General features: G+C 46.3%; 1 protein-coding gene across 2 annotated transcripts; it reads left to right on the forward strand.

The window, feature by feature from the left end:
* Positions 1–3,061: 3,061 nt before the first annotated feature.
* Ces4a (carboxylesterase 4A) lies at positions 3,062–21,116 on the forward strand. 2 transcript variants are annotated; one of them, XM_032887962.1, is made up of 14 exons: positions 3,062–3,293; positions 9,453–9,654; positions 13,139–13,280; positions 13,360–13,493; positions 13,766–13,919; positions 16,106–16,210; positions 16,292–16,396; positions 16,533–16,571; positions 17,105–17,245; positions 17,648–17,728; positions 18,090–18,246; positions 18,835–18,963; positions 19,399–19,471; positions 20,374–21,116. In XM_032887962.1, the coding sequence occupies exons 1-14, from the start codon at positions 3,215–3,217 to the stop codon at positions 20,522–20,524; spliced, it is 1,692 nt and encodes a 563-aa protein (XP_032743853.1). In that variant the 5' UTR covers positions 3,062–3,214; the 3' UTR covers positions 20,525–21,116. The 2 variants fall into 2 exon arrangements, with proteins under 2 accessions (XP_032743853.1, XP_032743854.1); XM_032887963.1 differs by lacking the exons at positions 18,835–18,963; positions 19,399–19,471 and having other exon boundaries at positions 3,236–3,293; positions 20,374–20,539.
* The last annotated feature ends 5,552 nt before the right edge of the window (positions 21,117–26,668 follow it).

The raw sequence follows: 26,668 nt of genomic DNA on the forward strand, positions 1-26,668 counted from the left end.
CTTCTCACCCTCCCTGTTCCTTTTTTATTTTGAGATGAGGTCTCACTAAATGGTCCACATCAGCCTCCTTAATTCTCCTGCCTTAATCTCTTAAATAGCTTAAATTACAGGCCTGAACCACCAGCCTAGAATATTTTGATCTGCTATTTGCATGGCCGTACTGGGCTTATGCAACATACATCTTCCAAATCTACCTGTTGGAGTTATTGAGCCACACTGGCCTTTCCTCGTGCACCAGTTTGCCTTGCATATTTGCAACTTCAGAATTCCTAGGCCCCACCAAGTGCAAATCAGATATATTCTAAAATGCAAGTGCAACAAATCAAAATTAAAAATAAAATAGAAAGTGTCTGTTCTACACAGGCACAGACTGTTTTTGTTGTCATTATTCCTTAAGCGATGTGGGCCATTAACCACTTCCCAGCATTTACACTGTGCTGACTCTCATGAGTAGTCTATGAATGATACATTTGAATCTCAAAATTATGGTACGCACTTCAATCTCAGCAAGTACATGACAGGAGGATCTCAAGTTGAAGATCTGTGTGAGCTGCACAGTGTGTTTGAGGCAGTCTAGGGAGACCCTGTCTCAAAATCAAAGTAAGGTGCTGGGGCTTCCACTGCGCATACAGCTCAGTGGTAGAAGGAAAACATGCCTAGCACATACAAGTCACAGGGTCAACCCGGTACTGCAAAAGAAGTATAGGGTTCATATAGGTCATGTGCAAATACTTCCCTGTTTCATGTAAGAGACTTGGGCATCCCAAGATTTTGGAATCTGGCAGTTGGGAGGGACTTCTGGATCCCATCCTTCAAAGACACCACTGAAGTGTTTTACTTTTGATGACAGCAGAGACAACGGACCTTACAATATTGAAAGTATGCTTTACTTGGGCCAAATGAAGCAGCACTCGCCTGTAATCCTAGCACTGAGGAAACTGGGACTGGAAGATAAAGACCACATCTTTCAAAAGAACAATAATCCGCTTAGTCATCCTTACTGCAATCTTAGATTCTTAGTGCCCTTCTTGTATGGATTTTCCAGCGATTTACCCAAGGTCACACAGCAACAGAGCTGGGGTTCAAACCCAAGCAGCCTAGCTCACAACCACCACACTATGATGGCTAATGCTGCAGATGCTTATGAAACTCGTTATTGCCAACCCTGGATCACGTCCTTGCTGTAGCTGTCCTGTTTCTTCTTGCTTCCTTTCCAGTAGCGTTGGAGTAAGGCTGTTGTCAACAAGGCTTTATGAGACTCAACCTGTCAACAAGTCGTTGTGTATTTTGGATAGTCTCTCAGATCAAATTTCTCAAAGGACATAGGCCATTTCCAGGCTCTTGCTCCATGTCGTACCTGAGGAGACATTGTGTCATTACCTTGCTTGTGATCAGATGAGATACCTACTTAGCCAACAGTGAGGGTGTGGTAGGGAGGAGATGCTTCCACGGCCTTTGAGACCCAAGTCACGGAAGATGAGCCCCACATCAGCACATGGAATTTGCTAGAAAATTGTCTGGGAGTGTGAACATAATTCCCAGACCCCTTGGCCATCTGAGGCTGGAAAGGGCATGAGGAGATTGTACTGGGTAGAAATTGGGAGTTGGTGCCTTGCTGTGAATCCCTCTTCTTCCCACCCACCCTCACTCTGTGTATATGGGCTTATGTGTGTCTGTATGTGTAATGTGTGCACATGCATGCTCATGTTTACATGAGTGTGTGTGAGTATGTACTATGGTGCATATTTAGAGGTCAGAGAGCAACCTCGGGTGTCAGTCTTCACCTTAAACCTTGTTTAAGAGGGGCTCCTCATGTTGGCTTTTTCTGCTGTGTACACCTTCTGAGCTGGCTCATGAGCTACCCGGATTCTCCTGTTTCTGCCTCACATCTCACTGTCGTAGCACTGGGAGCATAGATGCATGCTACCACACCCAGCTTTACATGGATTCTGGGAATGTAAACTCAGATACCCATGCTTGTGTGGCAAGTACTTTACCTACTGAATCATCTCTCCCAGCTTCCCATGGGGATCATTCTTAAAGGAATATAAGACTGAACAACAGTGCCCACTATGGAGGGGCTTGTCCAGCCCAGAGCCTGATACCAGCGAATGGGACACTGTAGCCTAATATTGTGAATGGAGAACAGACTACACGGAAATTGGTTATATCCAACCATACCAGATGGTTCCCACGTTGACCTTGTTGACCTTGAGCCTGTCTGAGGCCTGCCTTAGTGGAGTATGGAGCACAATCAATGATGATTAGGCAGTGAACATCATATTCCTGAGGAGAGAGGAGAAGCCACAGGAATGGGAAGTGTGGGTAAGGATCTCAATAAAGGACATTTCTGAGAACTCAATGAAAGGACCTTGAGAAAATGGTGCATGACAATGACTTGCTGGACCTACAGAGCTGGACACCAGAGGTCAGTAAGAAAGACGTGCCCTTACCTTCTACCCTCCCAGTGCAGAAACCCCCAGATACCCATTTCCCAAAGGTATTCCAAGCTCTAGGACTCCCACCTGACCTGTTAATAAAAATGGACCCATCTTTTGCCATCCAGCCCCACACTTGCTACCTCAAGCATCAGGCCCGATCTCCCTTTTCCGGTTGATTCCACAAAGGTCAACCTTTATTCCCAGGGAACCTTCCCTCACTCAGCTACCCTGGTCTCAGTGATTGAGCCTACTCATGGTTGCCTTTAGGTCTTTACTCCAGCTGGAATGTGAGAATGGGAATAGTCTCCACACTGACTTTCTGTTCCTGACACTGTCTGACCCTCTATGACAATCCTGTCTGAGAAACCCCAGGCAGAGGAACACACACAAGAGCCTGCACAAAGCAAGGGCAGTCAGGGAGGCCCAGGGCTCTTAAACCCACAGGGAGCGCACCTGAGGGCTCCGGTCTTCTCCTGATCAATGGGTGAAGCCTAACTTGTACTAGCCAAACTTGTAAGCCATTGCCAAATGAGCAAACTGGGCAGGGATTGCAGGCAAGCCAGTTTGGTTGAAGAGTCAAAATCATATAGTGTGACCTGTCACCCCAAGGAGGAGGGACAAGGCTCCACAGCTGGGGAGAAGCTGGTCATAACTCCTCCAGCCCCAGCCTCTGATGATGGGAATCGAGAAGATAAAGGCAGAACTTTCTGGTGCTTGCACACTGTACTCAGAGCTCCTTTCTGATCCCAGAAGCGTAGGCATCACCGCAGCCCATGGCAGAAGCTGGCTGGAACATGAAGTGGATTCTGGACTTGAGCCTCACCCTGTGCCTGGTAGTCCAGACAGCCTTAGGTAAGATCTTCACCTCTACTGGGGGTGCCAGTCCCAGCTCAGCCGCTTCTGAACAGCGGGCCTTAGACAAGGTCTAGGCAAGTGGAGGGCAATGTTTCAGAGCACTTGTGTGATACCAGCGAGAAGTCTGAGGAAGTCATTTGTCCTTTCTGAATCCCAGGACTGCTCTGCAAAGTGAGCACTGTGCCTCCTTCCTCCTGGGATCAGTGGGGGACCTGAGAATATGACATGTCCCTGTCCCTCTTTCTAGCCTTTCCCCACTCCTTCCTGCCTTTTTTCTCCTAAGCAGGAATCCCACTTCTGCCTCCCTGTGCCCTATATGGCCTCATTATTATCTATACTTTCTTCTCAGCGTCCTTCTTTCTAAAATGAGTGTTATCCTCTGAACTGTGAAAACAACATAACACGTTAACAACTGTTTATTAAGGTATTAGATATACATACAGCAAGGTGTACATATCTGAATATATGTATATACATACATATATATGTATGTATATATACATAATCTAGAATACTGCCAGTATCCTATGTGCCATTCCTCAGTTAACACCTCCAAAGTAACCATGTTCTGGCCTCTATTGTAAATTTATTGTGCCTAAAAAAAAATTACATGAGTTTTTTCTTTTGCTTTGTTTTTTTTTAAAGATTTATTCATTTATTATATATAAGTACACTGTAGCTGTCTTCAGATACACCAGAAGAAGCCATCGGATCCCATTACAGATGGTTGTGAGCCACCATGTGGTTGCTGGGGATTGAACTCAGGACCTCTGGAAGAGCAGCCAGTGCTCTTAACCGCTGAGCCATCTCTCCAGCCCTTGCTTTGTTTTTTTAAAAGATTTATTTATTTTTATATGAGTGCACTGTAGCTGTCTTCAGACACACCAGAAGAGTGCATCAGATTTCATTACAATGGTTGTGACCCATCACGTGGTTGCTGAGAATTGAACTCAGGATCTTTGGAAGAGCAGTCAGTGCTCTTAACTGCTGAGCCATCTCTCCAGCCTGTGTTGTGTTTTGTTTTGTTTTGTTTTGTTTTGTTTTGTTTTGTTTTGTTTTGTTTTGGAGAAGCTTTGATAAAACTGCTTTTAGCATTTTGTGGTATGTATATTTACACATAGCTGTGACATTAGCATGTACGCAATTTTATTTTTAAGATCTTTTAATTATACTTCTTGAGTGTGTATGTGTATGTGTGTGTGCGTGAGTGCATGTGTGCTTGTGTATGTGTGTGCTTGTACATGTGTGTGTATGTGTATTCTTACTTGTGCGTGCCACAGCACACTTGTGGAGGTCAGAGAACAAGTCTCAAGAGTCCATTTTTGCCCTCTAACCAAGTGGATCCCAGAGATCAAACCCAAACCATTAGGCTTACACCATGCACCATTGTCCTCTGAACCATCCTACTGGCCCTACTGTTTTGCTGTTGTTGTTAATTTGTTTTTTTATTTTACTTTTAAGTGTTTGCCTGCATGTGTATCTGAGTAAGGCTGTCAGATAACCTGGAATGGGGCTTCCAGACAATCTCTGGATGAGCAGTCAGTGCTCTTAACCCCTGAGCCATCTCTCCAGCTCCCTGCCCTGCAGTTTTATACGCTACTTATTTTTTCCACTTAAATTCTTATGGAGAGTAGTTTATAGCTTGGGTTTTTATTTACTTTGCTTAGCTCACAGATACGAATGAGGTTCCAGTAGCCACTGGAGTTCAGATCAATTTTTGCTTTAATTAAGTAGCCCATCAGTTGCTAGGGATGTTCTAGATCCTGATCAGACAAGGATATGTATAACTAGCATCATATAGCATTGTACAGGTAATGTATGAGCATCTTGCTGTGTGCATATCTTATACGATGGCTAATGCACTGTTTTCACAGTTCAGAGAATACTGATTTCAAAGAACAGATTCTGGGACCAGAACTCAGGTCTCTTTGCAAGAACAGTGCTCTTAATCACTCAGCCATCTCTCCAGCCCCAGGAATATTGATTTTTATTTTGTATTGTTGGCTGTGGGTTTTTTATTTTTATTTTTCCCCCAGACAAGGTCTTACTGTATAGCCTAGTATAAAGTTTGTGTGGGGGGGAGGGTATAGGGGAGAGACAAAGACAGACAGACAGAGGCAGACAGACAAAGTGCATGAGTAAGAGACAGAATGAGAGAGGGGAAGCATACTTGTGTATGTAAATGCAGCTCAGAAAGCAATCTCACCTTCCCCCTTGTTTGACACAAGGCCTCTTTGTTTTCTCCAATCCCCAGCTAGGTTTGCCAGTCTAACTGGCCCAAGAGATTCCAATGATTCTCCTGTTTCCACTTCCAGTCTCCCACTAAGAGCAGAGTGATTAAACACTTATGCCATGTATTCAGCTTCTATGTGGGCTCTAAGGAATAAAACCCAGGTCTTCACGCTCGCACAGAAAATATTTCTATCCACTGAACCATCTCTCCAGCCCTGAACTCCAGGCCTTGAACTAGTGGTCCTCCTGCCGCTGCATCCCGAGTGCTACCACAACTGGTTCAGAATATTCTTTTCCTAAGTGCTTCTGTTGTGCTCGCTTCGGCAGCACCTATACTAAGTGCTTATTATGTTCTCCCTCTGGGTAACGCAGCTGACACTTGACTCACCACACCACCCCTCAGCAGCAGTTTAGAACTCTTTCACATGATTGTGACTGGCTCCCTGGAGACCGGAGAGTCAACAAACACCATGGTGTACACCAGTCACGAGACATTCTATATGTGATGTGAGCCTTTGAGCCTTTGATGTGTAGAAGAATTTGGGGTACCGGGAGATGGTACACATCTATAAGCCCAGTGCTTATGTGGCTGAGGCAGGAGGATCACAAGGGTTGTTCCACATGTGCATGCATGTGTGTGTGGTGTATGTGAACACATGTATATAGATATGCTCCTGCAAGCAGAAGCCAGAAGACAGTGTTGGATGTCCTGTTCTATCCTTTTCTGCCTTTTTCCTTTAAGGTCTCTCACTGAGCCTAGAGCTTGCCAGATGTACAGCAAGTCCAGCAAGGATTATGAGTTGGGGGTCAGTTTGGGCTGCAATACTTTGCAAGACTTTGTCTCAGAATCAAAAATAAAAGCAAACGTCCCCTGGATGTGATACACACATTTAGTCCCCTCACTTGTGAGGCAGAGGGCCTAAGAATTTGGTTTAGATTGGATGTTTATGAGACATGACCTCATGAAGTCCAAATGGCCTTGAACTCCTGTAGCCAAGGATGATCTCGAACTCATGATCTTCTTGCCTCGGCCTCCCAAGAGCTATGATTTCAGGTATGTGCTACCTTGCCTGGCTTGGGGATCTATAGTTTGCATCAGTCCTTAAGTGATTCTGATCCATGGCTAGGATATGTAATAACTTGGGTCATATTTGCTTCCTGTCACTTTAGTGAATGAGTTCCAGGGAACAGGAACAAAGAGCAATTCTGTTCTGATAAGGGAGGAGAGGGAGAAACAGACAAGGGCACTTAGAAAGGGACAAAGAGTGTGAGGCCTCACCAACCCTTGACAGTACAAGTGGGGCAAGATAAGAGCCTAGAAAGAGAGTGCTCACAGACAAAGGTTGGATTCAATTAGTCTATCTCGTACCTATTCCAAAAGCTGTCTATGATTTGAGTATGCTTGCAGCGTGCATGCGTGCGTGCGTTTAAAACAAGTGCATACACACTATGGATGAATACATTATAAACCATTTATAGTTACACTTGTAGGTATATGTATATTCCTGGTGGACATGCATTTGTGTGTTTCTCATGTATTTCTCATGTGTTTCTCATGTTGCATGTGTACACATGCAAAGGTGCATGGTATATATATGTAAAAATGTGTATGGACAATTCCATCCCAGAAATGAACCAGGCAGGGGCTGAGGAGGTGACTCAGCCAGGTAAGTACTTTGTAAAGAAGTGTGAGACCTGAGTTTAGATGTCCAAACTCATATCAAAATCCAAGCACAGCAGTGCATGACTGTAACCCCAATGCTGAAGAAGAAGACAGAAACAGGTACTGGACAGCCAGTGTAGCCACTCAGCAAACTCTGGGTTCAATGAGAGACTCTGGTTCAATAAAACACAAGGTAAAGAACAATGGAAGAAGACACCAGAAATCAACCACTAGCCTCCACATGCATATGTACAAACATCCCGGGCACACTTACAGGAACATAAAGATATATATACACACCACATGGGAGGGGGAGCATATGAAAAAGAGATTCATCAGAAAACTAATTAGCAACCAGGAAAAATGTGTAGTCGTATTCATATCAAACAGAAGTCAAGGGCTGGAGAAGATGCTTCAGCGGTTAGGAGCACCAACTGCTCTTCCAGAGGTCCTGAGTTCAATTCCCAGCAACCACATGGTGGCTCACAACCATCTGTAATGGGATCTGATGCCCTCTTCTGGTGTGTCTGAAGAAAGTGACAATGTACCCATATCCATTAAATAAATAAATCTTTTTTAAAATAAATAAATAAAACACAAAAGTCAAAATAAATGTCCCTTTCAACCTGGCATTGTTGTGCACACCTTTAATCCCAGCACCTGGGAGGCAGAGGCAGGTGGATCTCTGTGAATTTGAGGCCAGCCTGGTCTAGATAAGAGAGTGAAAGGACAGCCAAGGGGTTGGGGATTTAGCTCAGTGGAAGAGCGCTTGCCTAGGAAGCGCAAGGCCCTGGGTTCGGTCCCCAGCTCCGAAAAAAAAAACCAAAAAAAAAAAAAAAAAAGAAAGGACAAAAACTACATAACTGAGAGAACATCTCAAAAAAAACCTCAAATACACAAATAAACATAGATGAATGCTCCTTTTATTGATATTAAATAACTCAAAGAGAGATGGGTAGTATAGCAGACACAAACTTTCATGTACCTACCAGCATGACTTTGAAATCTTAAATAATGAAGAAAGTCCTGATAGAAAGCACAAAAAAAAAAAAAAACAGATACACGATTGTTATTTTTAAACCTCCAGGGTATTTTGTTGTTGTTGTTGTTGTTGTTGTTGTTGTTGTTGTTGTTGTTTTGTTGTTTTGTTGTTGTAAGAAGAAGAAGAAGCAGCTAGGCTGAGGAGATGGCTTAGTGGGTAAAACACTTGCTACATAAGGACCAGAATTCAGACCTCCAGAAACAATGTAAAAAGGCTGCATGGTTTCACCTGCCTGCCTGCAACCCCCAACCATGGAAGGCAGAAAGAGGGAATCTCTGGATCAAGATGTCTAACCAGACCCTGGGCTGGACGACAGATCCTGTCTCAGTACATAAGGTAGAAAGCAATCAACTAAGACATCTGATGTCCACCTCAAATCTCTATATGCACAAGCACCCTTGTGCACCTACATGCACTTACATACATGAACATACACGCATTAAAAAGTAGTTGACTGGGGTTGGGGATTTAGCTCAGTGGTAGAGCGCTTGCCTAGGAAGCACAAGGCCCTGGGTTCGGTCCCCAGCTCCGAAAAAAAGAACCAAAAAAAAAAAAAAGTAGTTGACTGGGGTTGAGGATTTAGCTCAGTGGTAGAGCGCTTGCCTAGCAAGGGCAAGGCCCTGGGTTCGGTCTCCAGCTCCGAAAAAAAGGAAAAAAAAGTAGTTGACTCAGGGCTGGAGAGATAGCTCAGCAGTTAAGAGCACTGGCTGCTCTTCCAAAAGAGCCAGATTCGATTCCCAGCACCAACACGGCAGTTCACAGTCGTCTATAACTCCAGTTCTAGAGAACCCAACCCCTTATTCTGCACTGATGTACACGCATGTGAAATGCTCATAAACGTAGGATTTTGAAGTACTTAAATAATCATTGGTTTGTGATATGGATATTATATGTATATGTATGTGAGTATATGTATGTATATTTTGTGTATGTGCATTGTATATGTGTGTGGAGATGGGTGTATTGTATGTGTGTGTGTGTGTGTGTATGTACCAATATAAAGCAAGCAACAGCAGCTACCTGGGTCTGGTGGCACACTTTTGTAATTCCAGCATTTGGGAGACTGAGTTAGAAGGATGATGAGTTCAAAGCCAGCCTGAGTTATACAGTGAGACTCTGGAAAGAGATTGGAGAAGAGAAGAAAGAAAAGAAAGAGGGGACAATGGAATCCATGGCTGAGAATCATGAGACAGAGTGACAGTCCCTCTTCTCTTCCCAGGTGCTTTGCACACCAAGGAACCTCTCCTGATCACCAAACATGGGATCCTACAAGGAAAGCAAGTGCATGTGGGAGACACACCCATCCGAGTCTTCCTGGGAGTCCCCTTCTCTCAACCTCCTGTGGGCACACGCAGGTTTGCTCCTCCAGAGCCCCCGCTACCCTGGAACGGAATCAGAGATGCCACCACCTACCCCCCTTCGTAAGTGCCAGAGGATTGTGTGCTGGTAGATATGCAGACCTGAGGAACAGAGCGGACCAGAGCCTAGAGTATCTCACTAGAAACACCCTGTGACTATAGGAAACCTGGAGCCTATTCTTGGCCTCAGTTTCGAAATCTCTGTAATGAGATTAGACCAAATTTAAGGTACTGATTGTAATGTTTAGGTTAGCATGAGAGTGAGAGAAATCTATACAAGGGGGATGTGGTGACTGGCTGTGCCCCAGGACCTTCTGGGAAACTGAATTTCCCAAATGGACACCACCACCAGTTCTCATCCACATATCCCAGACCTGTCCAGCTTCGTTAATAAACCCACGCGGCACTACCAGTTACTACCTGAAGAGGGCGCTCCAAGATGAGAACTACAAGGATTGTTTCAGCTTTGACATTCTTGCTGCTTGCAGCCTTCTTATAGCAAGACTTGAACAAGGACTGCCCTTTGAAGCCCCAGGCTTGGCAGTTCAGCCAAAACAAATATATTTACTGTTTATTCAGACTACTGAATAATCTGCTGTCCAGAACATTGTGTGGCAATCATTAACAGTGTTCAGCATCAGCGGATTAAAACACAGGGTTTAGAATCTGAGTGTCAGCTGATATTTTAAAAAGAAGAGGGGTTGGGGATTTAGCTCAGTGGAGGAGAGCTTGCCTAGCAAGCGCAAGACCCTGGCTGGGTTCGGTCCTCAACTCCGAAAAAGAAGAAGGAGGAGGAGAAAGAGGAGGAAGAGGAGGAGGAAGGAGAAGAGGAGGAGGAGGAGGAGGAGGAGGAGGAGGAGGAGGAGGAGGAGAACGTCCTATAACTCCCACTTTGATGCCTATTTTTAAGAAGAGTTCCACTGTTGGGACATGATAAGTAGGTATCAAAGGTGGTTTTGCTCTATGCTAACCATAGGTGAGGTACAGGCTCAAATTCAAGCAATATATTCTGGGGCTTGAAAATGTATGTGTGTGTATACATACACAGTATATACCATATGTCATATACCATACAACATATACCATCTACCACATACAATATGGTATACGTTATGTGTCGTATATTATGTATTATATTATGTATTGCACATATAATAAATTATATATTATATTATGCATATAATATGTGCTATATACATATACTCAAGTCGCAGGCATTCTGATCATTCTCTAGTTACTGTTTGGAATCCCTGTCATCAGAACATGGGGTAACCATTGTTTAAAATTGAAGGTTTGGAAACAAGGGTGCTCACTGTATACTCATTTGGGTGTCAGTCATTGAAACTCAGAACAAACTGTCAGAACAAGGGAAGTTTGAATCTTAGAGACTCAAGAGTAAGAATCTGTGGGTGACTCAGACCATTCTATAAGGCAACAATAGAAGGAAAGAGGCGATGCAGAAATGATGACTTCTACAGGGACGCTGGAAGTGATTGAATTCTGGTATTTTTTGGAGAACTGGGTGTGAGCCTCATGATGGAAAAGATAATTTAATATGACGACAACATTTTGCTCAAGAGAATAAGATTGTCATTTCCCAAGTCAAGGGCAAGTAGGTTTGGGCAAATAAAAACTTCATTTGGCTACCAAGCATGATGGCACACACATTGATAGTCTCAGTAATTTGGAGGCTGAGGCAGCATGTGCGTGTACACAACCAAATAAATAAAAGTAATTTTGAAATTAGAAAAAGGAGAGAGAGAGAAGTCAAGCGCAGGAACAGAAACGTTGGCTAGAAGCAGAGTCCTTCCTAGCATGCCCAAGGACCCGGATTTGATCCTGGCACTACAAATTTTCAAAGGAGAAGGAAGCCAAGCAAATATCAAAGACAGAGCTTCAGAGCCAGGCACATTGGCACACATCTGTTATACCAGCACTTGAGGGTGCAGGCAGGAGGGTTAAGAGTTCAAGGTCAACCTCAGCTACATGGTAAGTTCAAGGCCATCCTGGGTTACAGAAGACCCTGTCTAGAAATAGAGGAAGGAAGGAAGGAAGGAAGGAAGGAAGGAAGGAAGGAAGGAAGGAAGGAAGGAAGGAAGGAAGGAAAGAAGCAAGATAGATAGATAGATAGATAGATAGATAGATAGATAGATAGATAGATAGATAGATAGATAGGCAGGCTGCTTGCTGGTGACCTTTGAGGAGGGCAGGTGAGGTAGAGGGAGAACAATAGATTGGGAATTGATCCTGGGCTGGGGAGATGAGCTTAGTAAATGTGAGGTCCTGAGTTCAAGCCTCAGAACACACACACACACACACACACACACACACACACACACACACACACACACACAGATGGCCTCCGTGAGGAATGACACCAGAACCTTTTCTCTGACCTCCACATGTATGTACATATGCACCAGCACACACAAGTTCCTTATAGGAAGAGAGCTGGCAAACGGGGGGAGGGGGAGACAACAGGTTGGGGTGAGGTAGATTGAAGTGTTGTGAGAAGGACACAGGAAAGAGGGAGGTAGGCTGGACAAGAGAACTAACAGGGATAGCAGGCAGACCAGTATTCCTGCACTCAATCAAGTAAGGCCAGCCCCAGACATATGAGAATAACCATTCCAGGGGCTAGGCCAACAATGGGGATTGAAGAGGTGGCCATATAGCCCACACTCTTCAAATACCCCTCAAGTCCACAGATCGCCCTTACTGGGTGTCAGGACACACTGCCGTCCTGCTTTAAATCGTCCTGGGATGAATCACCCAGGAGAAAAACAATTAATTGAGATAATTTCAACCAGCTCTGCAGTCAAGAGTGGAAAAATGTTTGTGGGACACAGAGGGAGTGCCCATAAGGGGGCTTGCATTTGAGTTGGTCTGAAACAGACGTGGGAGTGAGCTGGGCAAGGAAGGAAGCATTTGGCAGAAGGCACAGAGACACGGGGGTTTGGAAATCGCAGGCGAGCAGCCATGCCTATCAGGAACAAAGGTGGCTGGTGAGATGAGATGACCGGATGGAAAGGAGGAGCTAAATTGGACTGAGGGTGTCTGAATTTTTTTTTTCTCTGAGGGCAGTGGGGAGCCAGGGAAAGGGGTTTGGGGGAGGCAGCTCTTCGCTGTAGTTCAGACTGTCCTGGAACCTACTACACAGCCCAGAATACCCTTAAATACAGTTGTTGGCCACTGTGCCCCACAGGGAGGGTTTTAAGAAGGGCGGCACCGTGGTCTCCTCTGAATTGTGTTTTGCTTTGTTTTTAATCACGTTTTAATCAGTGTCCTCAAGAGTAAAAAGAACAACTTGAAGGACTGAGGAGAGCTTGAGGCTGTGTGTGTCCAGACACAGATTGGACAGTCTCGGCAAGACGGTGGCCCTATGTGGGGGGAGGGGCGGAAAAAGAAAGAAAAAACAACAACGAACCTTCAGGAGGCATGCACACATGCACAGAGCCTGCCAGTCTTTTGTCTTAGGTTCACTGCTGACCCCCAGGGAGGAAATCCTCCTCTTCACCACCAATCTAAATTCATTGTGCGCCCACAGGTGCCTTCAGGAATCCTGGGGGCAGATAACATCCATGTACTTAAACACGCGGAAACAGTACGAGTGGCTGCATTTCAGCGAGGACTGCCTTTACCTGAATGTATATGCCCCAGTACTCGCACCTGGGGACCCTCTGCTGCCGGTGAGTACTGTTTTCTATTACCTACTGTACTCCATCACTCTACAGCCTAACGCAGGCTTAGACGACCTCTCTTGCCTAGGTGATGGTTTGGTTCCCTGGAGGTGCCTTCCTCGTCGGTTCGGCTTCCACCTATGAAGGTTCAGAGTTGGCGGCCCGTGGGAAAGTGGTGCTGGTGTTTCTTCAGTATAGGCTGGGCATCCTGGGCTTCTTCAGGTAGGCCTTGTACCAGGGACGGAACCTTCACCTTTCTACCTAGTGGTCTCAGATGCAGAAGGGGGGCACTGACGGAAGGGGCGTGACCCGTGGGCGGGACTGAGTATAGAGGGTGGCATGAGTCGGGCCTGACACTGTGGAAGGAACTAACGGGCGCTGGATACCATCTCAACCGTGCGAGTCTAAGGAAGCCTTAGGTTGGACGAATTGGCAGCTCTCTGAATCCTGACCATCGACGTTTGGAAGTCTGACCATGAATCTCGTGTGCCTAGCACGGGCAACAGCCATGCCCGCGGGAACTGGGGGCTACTGGATCAGATAGCTGCTCTGCGGTGGGTGCAGGAGAACATCGAAGCTTTTGGTGGAGACCCGGACAGTGTAACACTATTTGGCCAGTCGGCAGGAGCTATGAGCGTCTCAGGACTGGTGAGCGCGATTTCCATTGGATCAGCAGAGAAATAGGCCAGCATGTTCCTACACTGCACAGACACATGTGTGCAGACCTATATGTCCATAGATATGCGGGTCCACCAAGGGGACAGCTGCTCATAGTCAAGATGCTTTCTCTTCAAGAATAGCACCCATAGAGGTCGTTGAGATGACTCAGTAAGTAAAAGTGCTTGCTGACAAGGCTGATGACCTGAGTTATCATATCAAGCATGGTCTCAAAAGCCACAGTTGAAATTAGGCTCCAACCTGAGTGCTTTCTATGTGACAGGTATTCTTCTATATATCTTATGTGTATTGCTTTATTTAATTCCCCCAATTCAAAAAAAAGTTACGTACTGTAGTCTTAAAACTTAGAGGTAGGTGCCAAGCAACCAGAGCTTCCAGGGACTAAGCCACTACCTAAAGACTATACATACATGGACTGACCCTGGACTCTGACCTCATAGGTAGCAATGAATATCCTAGTAAGAGCACCAGTGGAAGGGGAAGCCCTGGGTCCTGCTAAGACTGAACCCCCAGTGAACTAGACAGTTGGGGGAGGGCGGCAATGGGGGAGGGTGGGGGGGAACACCCATAAGGAAGGGGAGGGGAGGGGATGTTTGCCCGAAACCGGAAAGGGAATAACACTCGAAAATGTATATAAGAAATATTCAAGTTAATAAAAAAATATTTGATAAAATTTAGTAGCTGTTAAACTTATAAATAAAATAGCAAGAAGAGAAAATAATTATGACTACAAATAATAGTTCAAAGGTATAAACATTAAAAAATGAATTTAAACAGCAAATAAAAAAAAAAACTTAGAGGTAGGGAGGCTGGAGAGATGCTCAGAGGTTAAGAGCACTGACTGCTCTTCCAGAGGACCCACCTGGTCCAATTCCTAGTACCTACATAGCAGCTCACAACTGTCTGTAACTCCAGTTCCAAGGGATTTGACACCCTTACACAAGCAGAATGCCAATACACATTTTCTTTAAAAAAAAAAAAAAAAAGGATTTATCAAAAAAAATTTTAAAAAAAAAACTTGGGGGAGATGAGAGATTCAAGGGTAGCCTCAGCTACGTAGTAAATTTGAAACCAGTATGGACAACATGAGACTCTATGTCCAAAAAAAGCCAAAGAAGCAGGCAGATCTGTAACATTCCAAAGGCAGACCAGAAATACCTGACTGAGCTACATAGCAAGGCCCTCCCTGTCCAAAACTAACAAATTAATTAACCGAATAAATGAATAACCTTACAAACAAAAACAGTGATGCACAGAACTATTTTGAGTGAACTCTCGAGCCAGGATAGGTTTTGCTGTGTGGTTTGATTTGGCTTGGATATTTTTTGTTGTCTGCTAACACTGTCTCACTCTGCTGCCCTTGCCGTCCTCAGACTTGGTATTTAGACCAAGCTGGCCCGGAATTTGCTATGAAGACAAACAAGGTTGGCCTCAAATGTGTAGCTTGCAGTCATTCTCCTGAGAACAACGACAGCTTCTAAGGAGGGAAATGATCAGATTGGATGTAGATTAGAGAGGGCTCCCAGTCTACTGCACAGAGCTAAACTAGAAAGAAATAGGAACTTGGTTGGACTTGGAGACCAGCTGGGGGGTGAGGGGTCAGGGTTTATCCTGGAAGAGACAATGAGGGCAGGAAGAATGGAGAACAGAGGATGATCGCTGAGTGATTCACAGGGCCAAATGTTCAAGACTAGAATAGCTGCATGTGGCAGACAGCAGGGGAGGGACAGCCTCCCCAGCTGGGTGGATAATGTCAAAAGAAGGGTTCTACCCAGTTTGAGACTGACTAGAGCAGGTTTGAGACACATAAATTCTGAAATATCCAAAGATCTAACTTCTTCAAGAGAGCTGTCAGCACAGGTAATTGGAGCTGTGGTGATGGGGTCCTACCTACCTACCTGCATTTGTAACCTGTAACAGAGAAAGACCCTCTTATTCATACTTCTCATATCCCCCAATCAACTTGGGACCTCTAGAGACCTCTGCATAGGCCAGAAACTGAAAGGCGCTGGCTTTAAGTCTAGGCTCTAGTCCATGACCTACGGCTCCCTCCAAGATCTCTCAGGCTACTCAGAACTGGTCAGGCAGGCACCCCCAAACAACTCAAGTGACGCTGTCTATGGATCTCATGGCTACTCTGCTTCTAATCCCTACAGCTGATGTCACCCCTAGCCCAGGGCTTATTCCATCAAGCCATTTCCCAGAGCGGTACTGCGGTACTGAAAGCCTTCATCACTCGCGATCCACTGAAGTCAGCCAAGGTGAGCATCACTCCTCTCCCAGAGCTTAGAAAGAGGGGAGAAGGGCAAAGGCATCCCTGTACCACTACTTCTCTTCTACAGAAAATTGCTCACCTGGCTGGCTGCGACCACAACAGTACGAAGATTATGGTAGAATGCCTGAAGGCTCTACCGGCAGAGAAGGTGATGCTTGTTTCCAAGAAGATGGTAGGTATAACATTCCAGTTGCCTTCCCTGTCAGCCTGCATGCTATAGCTACCCATCCAGGCTTCCCCGGGGAACCCGTCTCTGGTGCACACTGGGGGAGTTTCCCTTGATTCTTATCTTTTTCCCTCCTTTACAGACATTCTTTCGTGCTAACTCCCATAAAGATCCAAAAGACGTGAGTAAGCAATGGTCTTCAATTTGAGTGTTTATTTAAATACCTACTGAGTGCCAGGTCCTCGGGATACTTGAGGAACTATTCAGGCCGAATTTCCTTCCCTGGTGAAACTGATGCCCCACCAGAGAGAGACAGTAAGACCTTTAAATAAATTAACTACTCAGCTTCCTAGGAGGTAACAGCAACAAGGGAAGGGACCAGGTATGGTGAAGGGAGTGTAATTTTAAATGGAATGGATTTTACGTGCCTCATTGAAATGATACATCATAAAGATTTTCAAGAGATAAAGAATTAACTATGGGGATGGCTAGAGCAAGCACCTGAAGTCTAAGTAGCCAGGTCCCCCCGTCTGTCCTTGTCCCTCTCCATGCTCACCTTCCTAAGTATCATTATGAGCAATCTCGACTTTTGCCAAAAAGGCTTAAGCTAAAACAGCTCCTGACACAGACCTGCTGAGCTGAGCACCCAAGTCACAAAGACCCTCAGAGGATATGTGGGATGAGTAGCTGGAAAAAACGCCTCTGGCCTTGCAGATCGTGTGGTTCCTGAGCCCAGTGGTGGATGGTTTGGTGTTCCCAGAAGACCCTGTGGTGCTCCTGACCCGTGGGCAGGTTAAACCTGTACCCTACCTTCTAGGTGTCAACAGCGCGGAGTTCGAGTGGTCCTTGCCTTTTGTGAGTGGATAGGGTTTGCTGAGGATGCCCCTGGGCAATGTTTGGGTACTGAGTTAGATCGTGTTGGCCCCACTGAGGATGCAAAAGTCACCTGTATTCCCTGTTGGGGAGAACTGTCCAAGAATGATGGAGGGGAGATAGGAGAGGGGTAATGAACCCCTGAACCTCCAAACAACTATACATCCTTGTGGCCTCCTTTACTCTTTGGGTCAGGGCAAATGCTCTAGCTCAGAATGGGCCCTCCCAAGTCTGGTTCAGTTCAGAACCAGGTAGCAATGACAGACAGTGAGCAGGACAGGTTGTGGGCCTTTCTTGGGAAGTGTCTTGTCTGAGAATTCTGCATGTAAAAAGGCAAGACCTCAGACCTGATCCAGGACCCCTGGGTCCTTCTCTTCTGAGCAGCTCATGAAGCTCCAGCTAAATCAGCGCATAATGAACAAAAACTACATCACCAAACTACTCTGGAGTTGCAGCATTTTGCTGGTGAGGGGTCCCATGGGTAGGGTTGTTCAGTGTGAACAGGACTATACCCTCCCACCCCCAACACATACACACACTTCCTTTAAAATGTAGGACCTGCTCTGTGCGGGGCGTCCTGAGACAGATGGGATCATTCTTAGAGAATCCTAAAGGAGGTTGACACCCATGAGATGGTTGCTGATAGGAAAGGTCTCTGAGGCATCCTTTAGCAAAAGTGGGGATAAGAATAAATCATGATAGAGACCTTCCTACAAATTCCATTCCCAAAAGTCCTGGGGAGCTGGGGTTGGGTGCAAGCCAATGGTGCACTCCCTGGCCCAGCTGATGCAGCAGGCCTCAGGGTGAGTCTTGCATCCTGGCTCAGAATATCACTGAGGAGCAAATCCCACTGGTGGCAAGAGAGTACTTGAGTGATGCTATCAGTCACCACGACTGGAAGATGTTCCGAAACCACCTGATAGACCTGGTCGGAGATGCCACCTTTGTCTATGCCACACTCCAAGCTGCGCGATATCACCGAGGTATGGGGTCCCTAAGAGCAACCACCCAGCTCCCCTGCACTCTTCAGCTGAGGTCCTCCAACTAGGGTCACCAGCTCTTTCCCCACTTTCTCCATACTTGGAGCTAGTACAGGACTCCACAGAAAAGTCAGTACAAACCAGAGGAAGAGCTGTCCCTTAGGGGAGAAAGCTGGGGTGGCAGAGACAGTACCTAGGTTAAGAGCAACTTAAAAGCCAGGGTGACTGGGCTTGGGAAAATGAGTCTGGGAGGTCAAAGGTGAGACTGGAGAGGACAGCCATTGAAGGCCCTTAAATACCATGTCCCGAATAGGACGCTCAGAAGAGGGAAGATGACAGCTTCCATGACCCTTACCACAATCTTACCGATTAGGTTTTAGTGTCCCTAGCTCTGTAGGTGAGGAACTGCATCCCAGAGAGTTTGAGTGGCTTGCCCACTGTCATTTAGTGACGACTGGTGCAGGCAGGGTTCTAATGTGCTCTGTGATTCTAAATCTGAACCCCTGCCTGTCCATGGATGCGGTGCTTAGGGTAGACAGGGAACTCAGGCAGAGACTCTCTGCAGTCCTCACCTGTTCCACCTACTCCCAGATGCTGGCTCGCCTGTCTATCTGTATGAATTCAAGCACCATGCTCCAGGCATCATTGTCAAACCTCGAAGTGACGGAGCAGACCACGGAGACGAGCTTTCCTATCTCTTCGGGAGCCCTTTCTCCAAAGGTCCTGACCCCTAATCTCCCCACCATGTATGAAGATCCATACCTCCATTGGCTGACCACAGGAATGATTCAGTCCCCTAGTGTGGGCGTGACCCCAGATGCAGAGTGGGAGGTTGACAGCGCATGCACACACACACACACACACACACACACACACACACACACACACACACACACACACACACACACACACACACACACACACACACACACACACACACACACACACACACATACACACACACACACACACACACACACACACACACATACACACACACATACACACACACACACACACACACACACACACACACACACACACACACACACACACACACACACACACACACACACACACACACACACACACACACACACACACACACACACACCCCTACTCATTCCAAAATACCACATCCTCTCCTGCCCCTAGGCTCATCCAGAGGTGAGGAAAAGGAATTCAGCCTCCAGATGATGAAATACTGGGCCAACTTTGCTCACACTGGGTGAGTCTAACCCCTTACACATAGAGACAATAGTAGGCCTGCAGGAACCACACAGTCTCTTTTTCCTTGTTGGTCATAGGATCCTAACTGCCCCTAAAATGTCTCCCTTCTGTCTCATAATGCACATTCTTCATTCACTCAAGCATCCAATGGCTTCTCGCCAAGGTTCTCCTTCGTATCCAACCCTAGTCTGGAAGCTGGGGCTTCAAGGATGCCCTAGGCATGTGCTACATCCTCCTATCCACCCTATGAAAGCAAGATTCCAAACAAGCACCATGGGTGCTGTCCCGTGGGGAGCCTCAGGAGGTGTCTGGTCCTATTTGAGTGGCAGAGATAGCCTCCAGTGGAAGTGGACTTGATCTGAGCTTTGGGTACCCCATGTGTATTTTCCTAGCTCCACCTTCTCTCCTCTATCGCCCTGTGACACTAGAGGAGCCGTTCTAAAATATCATCTAGCTGAGTCATTCTCTTGCTCAAAACCCTTGATCATGCCCCCAGAGTAAAGTTCTATCCCCTTACCCTGTCAGGAGAAACACTGCAAAATATTCCTTGCAGTGTCATTCTTTGTGCACACCATCCTCCTTATGATCACCCAGATCTTACCTAGCCTTGTAATGCCTGGAAGCTCACTTCTCCCACCTCCTTCCCTGGGCCTTGCTATGTAGCCTGTGCTGGCTTCATACTCACAATTCTCCTGCCTTGTCCTGCCTTCACTCTTGAGTGCTGGCACTCTCGCGTGTTCACCATCATACCCGGCTCTCCTATGCTTTCATAAAGATCTAAGTATCGTTGCCACAAAGCCCTCTTGGCTCTCAGCTCCTCGAGTGAAGGTAAGTGAGAGAGGGAGACAAGAGGGACGAGCCGAATGAGTGACAAGAATCTCTTTCCACTTGGGGGATCAGGGACCCCAATGACAGAGAGCTGCCCTACTGGCCTCGCTTTGACAAGGAAGAAAAGTACCTGCAGTTGGACTTCGATACAAGAGTGGGTGTGAAGCTCAGGGAGAAACAGATGACTTTCTGGAGACGGCTGCGCCAGCCTCAAAAACCTTAGAAGCACTGGCCATACTGAGAGTGACCAAGCAAGTGGAAGCTATTCTGCCTCAAGGAGACTGGCCCTAGATACATATGAGGCCAAGAGTCCTCCCCACTCAATCTAGGACCTGTAGGTGCTCCTGACTGCCTTCAGGCCATAGCTGGAGCCCTTGTCCATCTTTGGGGCTTAGCACCACCAGTCTAGCCTGATGTCCCATGACACTTTATATCTCACTGTTTAAACCAGGTCAGGCAGGGCCTTTCATCGCACTGTGCTCTACCTGCTCCCTCCTTAGCCCCACCCCCATCTCAAGGCAATCTCTGTTTTCTGTTTTATAAGACCTCTTATCCTTCATGATGTATCTGCAGCCCTCTCTTATGGAATGTTCTCACGGCTGCCACTTCCTGTCATTGTACCCTGCAGTCATTGATCATCTGCTCTATTCAACCTGCTTGCTTACACTGGCCTTGAGGCCCCAGACAATCCATTTATGATAAGGAGAAAAGCTTCGATGGTTCCGAATCTGTATTCCCTTCTCACACTCATCTCCCCCGTGGTGCTCCCAAAGCCTGTACCTAGGGATTGTGCTCAATAAAACAATGTGTTGATTTGATCCTCGATTTCTCCCTCTGTAAAATAGTTGGGCGAAATGGCTATGATCTCAGTTCGAGCCCTCAGAGTGATGGGCCATTGCTGCTTGCTGCTTCCTGAGCTGTGCTTGCTAGAGGGGCTGGAGTGAAGGAATTTGGACTGCAAAGCATTCCGCCGGTGCCAGAGGCAGTAGTGAATGCTGTAATCTCAGCATTTGAAACATGAGAAAGGAGAACCCAGGTTCAAGATTATCTTCAGCCATAGGGAGTTTGAGTCCAGCCCAGATGATATACGACCCCTTCTCAAAAACAACAAACAGAAAGAAAAGCATGACTCATCTCTTCTCTATCTCAAGTGTATCATCTTTCTCCCCTCAGATACCAGAACACCACACCCACCCCATGCTCACAGCCATTAGGTCTTACCCTTCCATCCCCACCCCGATGAGTGTGTGTGTGTGTGTGTGTTACTGTGCCCATGTGAATGTCAGAATACAACTTTCAAGTATTCTCTCCTTCCACCATGTGGGTTCCAGGAATCAAACAAAAGTCATAAGTCCTAGAAACAAGCCCCCTTTATCTGAGCTACCTCTGCAGTCACCTACTTTCTTTAAAAAAAAAAAAAAAAAAAAAAAGATTGGTTTAATTTTTTTTTATTTTTTTTAATCCTTGTGTCTGTATTTATGTATGTTCCACATATGTGTGGCTGCCCATGGAAGCCAGAGGATATGTCAGATCTCCTAGAGCTAAAGTTACAAGTGGTTGTGACTTGACTGGGGTGTTGGGAACTGAACTCAAATCCTCTGGAAGAGCAGTCAGTGCTCACTCAACTGGTTGTGGTTTGCTGAGCCATGTCTCTGCTCCCCAAACTTCTACTTTCTGACTTTGTGATTTGACTCTTTTAGGCACCTTATAGTTAGAAGAGACTCATATCCTTGTCCTTTCGTGCCTAGCACAATGTCTATAAGGTCCATCCATATTGTTGAATGTAGCAATTTTGTTCCACTTCAAAGCTGAAAACCATGTGTGTACATAGTATATATCAATCCATTATATATTTGAGTTGTTAGAAAGAGGGAAAAAGGAATTGAATTGTTTCTGCCTCTTGGTTACTGTAACTAATGCAACAGTCCCACTGTTACAGAAAATAGACTGACACATCCTCTAAGAAAGTACTTTCATTGAGTCAATTCAGACTCCCCTGCACTTTTTCAAGAAGGCCAGACTTTTGAAGGTTCTATGTTTGTTTCAACTAGGTCCAATTTGGGGGTTGGGAATTTAGCTCAGTGGTAGAGCGCTTTTCTAGCAAGAGCAAGGCCCTGGGTTCGGTCCCAGCTCCGAAAAAAAGAAAAAAAGAAAAAATAAAAACAAAAACACTCAACTAGGTCCAATTTTAACAAGAGCCCTGCCAAGCCAATTTAACCAGAGGATCTACCCCCAACTCAATAGCTGATCACCCTCCATAACGAATGGAGGTCCCCATCCTACACATCCTCTGGGAGATGTCTGAGCACCTGGGCCTGTCCTCGGTCAAACACGTTAGATAAGCGGGCTGGAGAGATGACTCAGCATTTAAAAGCACTAGCTGCTCTGCCAGAGGACCCAAGTTTGTTTCCTAGTCCACCCATCTTTGCCTCCAGTTCTAGGGGATCTGACTGACATCCTCTTCTGGCCTCTGCAAACACCAAACAGTGCAAGACACTCATACACATAAAATAAATTTATAATTTTTGAAGCATTATTAGATACCTTTAGCCAGAACCTTTAATACTTCTTGTTAGTGATTTTTTTTCCACCTGCTGACCAAATTGCTGTTAAGTATAAATTCCCACTTACTTATGTTATATTGGGACTTGAGCCAAATTTTTCTCTTTCCCCACTGCAAAATCCCATTGCAAAGGTCCTATATTTATTTCAGTGCCCTTAAATGACACCTTCCTGCCTTCTTCCAGCTTTAATTTTTTATTTATTCTATTATTAAAGGTTTATGTATTTAATTTTTTATGTATATGAGTGGTTTGCCTGCATGTATGTGCACCAACCATGTGTGACCTCAGACGAGGGCATCGGAAGGCTGAAACTGGAATTACAGATGTTTGGAGGCACCATGTGGGTGCTAGGAATTGAATCTGTGTCCTCTGCAAGAGAAAAATGTGCTCTTAAGCATTGAGCCATCTCTCCAGCACCTATTATCTGTCCTGTTCTTCAGGGAGGGTCTCATATTGTAGTAGACGAAGTACCTGGGTCTGGCCTTGAACTCATAACAATCCTCCTACCTCCAAGGCGCGGGATTACACACATGAGTCTCCACGCCCATTTTGATTTTCTCCTTCAACATCCCTCTTTAGGTCTGTTCACTCAGACCTAAGGAAGAGTGTTTATTCTCCAAATTAGAGGAAGTACCGCTGAACATAAATAAGAGCTCAGACTCTTATTCTGTGGCTGATAGAATAATAAATGGCTCCGGGAAACCCTAGGACCTTCGACCTCCCCTGGGGTTCCAGCCTAGAATACCAAGGGGCAACGTGGAAGGGAGCCAGTTGGACTGCTGGCTCCATACCCTCCTCATCCATCCAAGAAGGTACCTTCTTCCACCAGTCCCTTCCCAGATTGCAGACCCTGCCTACGATCTCTTGACCCTGTCTCTTTATCTTTGCTTGCCAACCCTGCAGGGATGGCGAACTCTACAGGTACAAAGCCACCGAAGCCCAACTTGGAACTGGAGCCTGGCTTCTGGCTTCTGAAGTCAGGGCCCTCCTTTTCTCTGACACCTCTACACTGAAAAGGAGCAATTAACAGCCAAGCAGGCTGGGAAAGGACCAATCAGTGTTGGGAACAGGGCGCTTCCAAGGTTCCTGCTGACTGCTGGCCCTGCAACACAACTGACTCCTCGAGCACCAGGCTGGCTCCGACTACCCAGAGCGGGTCTCAGCCTTCTCCGCACACCCACAGCGCCAGCTGCCTGGTTGCTCCGGGGACGAGCCATCTGGCCTCTCGCCAACTGCAGTGATGGATCCCGTTGCTGGCTCCTGTCCAGAGCCTGAGCGGACTTCTGGGCGCCTGGGCCTGGAACTTGCAGCGACAGGCTGGTGGCTGAACAAAAAGATTTAGACGCGCCGCTGGGAGGACTCCTGAGCCTCCCACCGGTGGTTTGTGCCTTGGAGCCAGTCATCAATTCATTCTACAGCAGCGAGAATGTTGGGACAATACAACACAATCTTAGGACTGCCACTGAAGCGCCTGGTGAATTCTAGCTTTTCCAGGGCCCTCATCATTTTCTCTGGGTCTGGGTTAGCAGTGAGTAAACTAGTTCCCTCATGGTGACTGTGGCAGGACCAGGCTTTGGAAACCCACAGTGCATGCTTGTCCTTGCTCTTGCTGCAGTAAAGTAGGCAGTATGGAGCTCAATCAAGGTCCTCAACACTTATAAATGAATGTATGGACTTCCTTCCCTAGGTCCTTGCCCTAAACAACACAATTCATTTATACATGCACAGGCACGCATACTGACACACACACACACACACACACACACACACACACACGCATGCACGCATGCACGCACTTGCGCACGCGCGCCCCTTTAGGTTAACCAAAAAGAATCAGGGGTTTTGCAGGTTGCAAGGGCAGAGGTTCCAGGAGTTTTAGCTTAGACCCCAACCTAGTAAAAAGCCCTGAGATCCAAGGAAGCATCAGGTAAAGAGGAGCTGGGAAAAGGAGCAGTGGGAGCTGATGTGGAGTGCCAAACACATCAGGATCCTTCTAACATGACTTTTGCAGCTGCATTGGACACACCAGAGCCCTAGAGTGATAGACCCGAAGCCCAGGACATATAATGGTAGGAGCTGAAAGTTCTCTAAGAAGCAGTGGGAAATGATTATGGAGGAAGGGTCACAGGTGGGTTAGCTGGAGAGATTGCAGTCCAATACTCTTTCCCTATATGTTCTACAAGGACCTGGGCTGTAGGGGTTGAGGCCTGGTTGGGATAGCCTTTTCTATGCCCACACTCCTCTCAGATTGGCTATAGTGGGGGAAGGAGTGAGTACCTACCTTGCTCTTTCAGCAAATGATCTCTCTCAAGCCTGACAGGTACAGACTTTTGGGGAGAAGAGGATCACTTAAAGAGTTGAGGCACCTCTTTCTCTGTATCAGTGCCATAAACTGTGTTGAAAGGAATCCACGACTGTGAGAAACTGGGAATGAAGACTGATCAATGAAGGCACACAGAGGTAATGAGACTACCTAGGGTACTTAACAGAGCAAGAGCAAATTAAAGGGTGGGAATTGAGGAAAGAAACAGATGCAGATAAAAGGACAACAGAATGATTGACCAAGGAAGCCGTCGAGTAAAGGAAAGAGACTGAAGTTGGTAAACACACAGGCACAGAGAATAAGAAAACCTAACCTGGGAGAGAATCGTGCCTAGGCACTAGGAAGCAAGCAGCCGACCAGACTCTTATCCTGGATGGCCACTGACAAGAGTCTGGGTGTGGAGGATGCTAGAATGGATAGGCTGAAGGTTGTGGGACCACAGAGGAAACCACCTAACTTAAGTGGGGCTAGGGAGCCTAGAAGGACTTTCAGAAGGAGCATTTAAAAGAACTAGTAAAAAAAAAAAGGTAGAGAAACCAAACATGAGAGGGGGGAGGCTTGGTCAATCAAGGGGAGCAGGGAATCAGAGGACTTGAGTCTGGCTTGTTTATTTCCAGAAATGTGGCTCAGCTGTCATACCAGGTCCATAAGTCTGCAGGAAGCATAGACCCTGCTCTGAAGCACTGGGCACCACAACAGAAACATACATGTTCAAGGCATAGTTACTTTCCAGAAAGATCTTGAAGGTTGCATACGTATGTAGGAGAACTGGAATAGGAGAGAGCTGACAAAAGGAGATTGTGGTGCAGAATTGGACAGTGAGTTTATTCTTCATAGACTGGAACTGGCACAGGGACTCCGTCTGGCCAGCCCAGCCTGGCAAACATGTCTCTGTCAGGCCTTGCCCTTCTCCCTCTGTCTCTCTGCCTTACTAAACACTGTTAGATTACATTCCTAAAGCCAGCCCCCAAGGTCTGCTCCCTTTCTTAGCTACTTCTTCCTCTGAGGCCAACTTCCAAGGTCCAGCTATCAAAGTATTGAAACCCAGCAATCCAAAGTCCCTTGTGGCTCACCTAGTTAACATGCTCAATTAAAATTAAACATCTCATTCTAACACAGGGTTTCCTCTTTTACCTTTGTAAACCACCACTTCCCTGTGTGCCACATCTGTCTTCTCTCTAACCAGAGGCAGTCCTTTGTCCTCTGGGACAAATATCCCTACCCCTTCTCCTTTTCTCCTTTCCCCTTCTCTTGCATTCTCATGTCTAGAACTTGGGAACATTTGAGAGAAACAGGTTGAAAAAGGCTTTCAGATATACTATTTTCCTAAAGAGTTACGGGTAAGGGCAGGGGGTCAGCTCTGACCAACCCCAGCTCTCTGTACAGGGTAAGCCCTGAGGCACTCTACCCAGAGGTCTCTTAGCCAGCCTAACCTAGAAACTCTTATGATCTTCCACTGGATTGGAGACCTCATCCGCTA

This window comes from Rattus rattus, chromosome 17 (genome assembly GCF_011064425.1).
Source record: "Rattus rattus isolate New Zealand chromosome 17, Rrattus_CSIRO_v1, whole genome shotgun sequence".
NCBI lineage: Eukaryota > Metazoa > Chordata > Mammalia > Rodentia > Muridae > Rattus > Rattus rattus.

What these genes read in the sequence shown, in the direction of transcription:
- Ces4a (XM_032887962.1), top strand. Translation starts at nt 3,215, where the DNA reads ATGGCAGAAGCTGGCTGGAACATGAAGTGGATTCTGGACTTGAGCCTC. An exon ending in CCCATAAAGATCCAAAAGAC is followed by an intron (nt 16,572 to 17,104) that starts GTGAGTAAGCAA and finishes CTGGCCTTGCAG; the next exon opens with ATCGTGTGGTTCCTGAGCCC. An exon ending in AGCTGCGCGATATCACCGAG is followed by an intron (nt 18,247 to 18,834) that starts GTATGGGGTCCC and finishes ACCTACTCCCAG; the next exon opens with ATGCTGGCTCGCCTGTCTAT.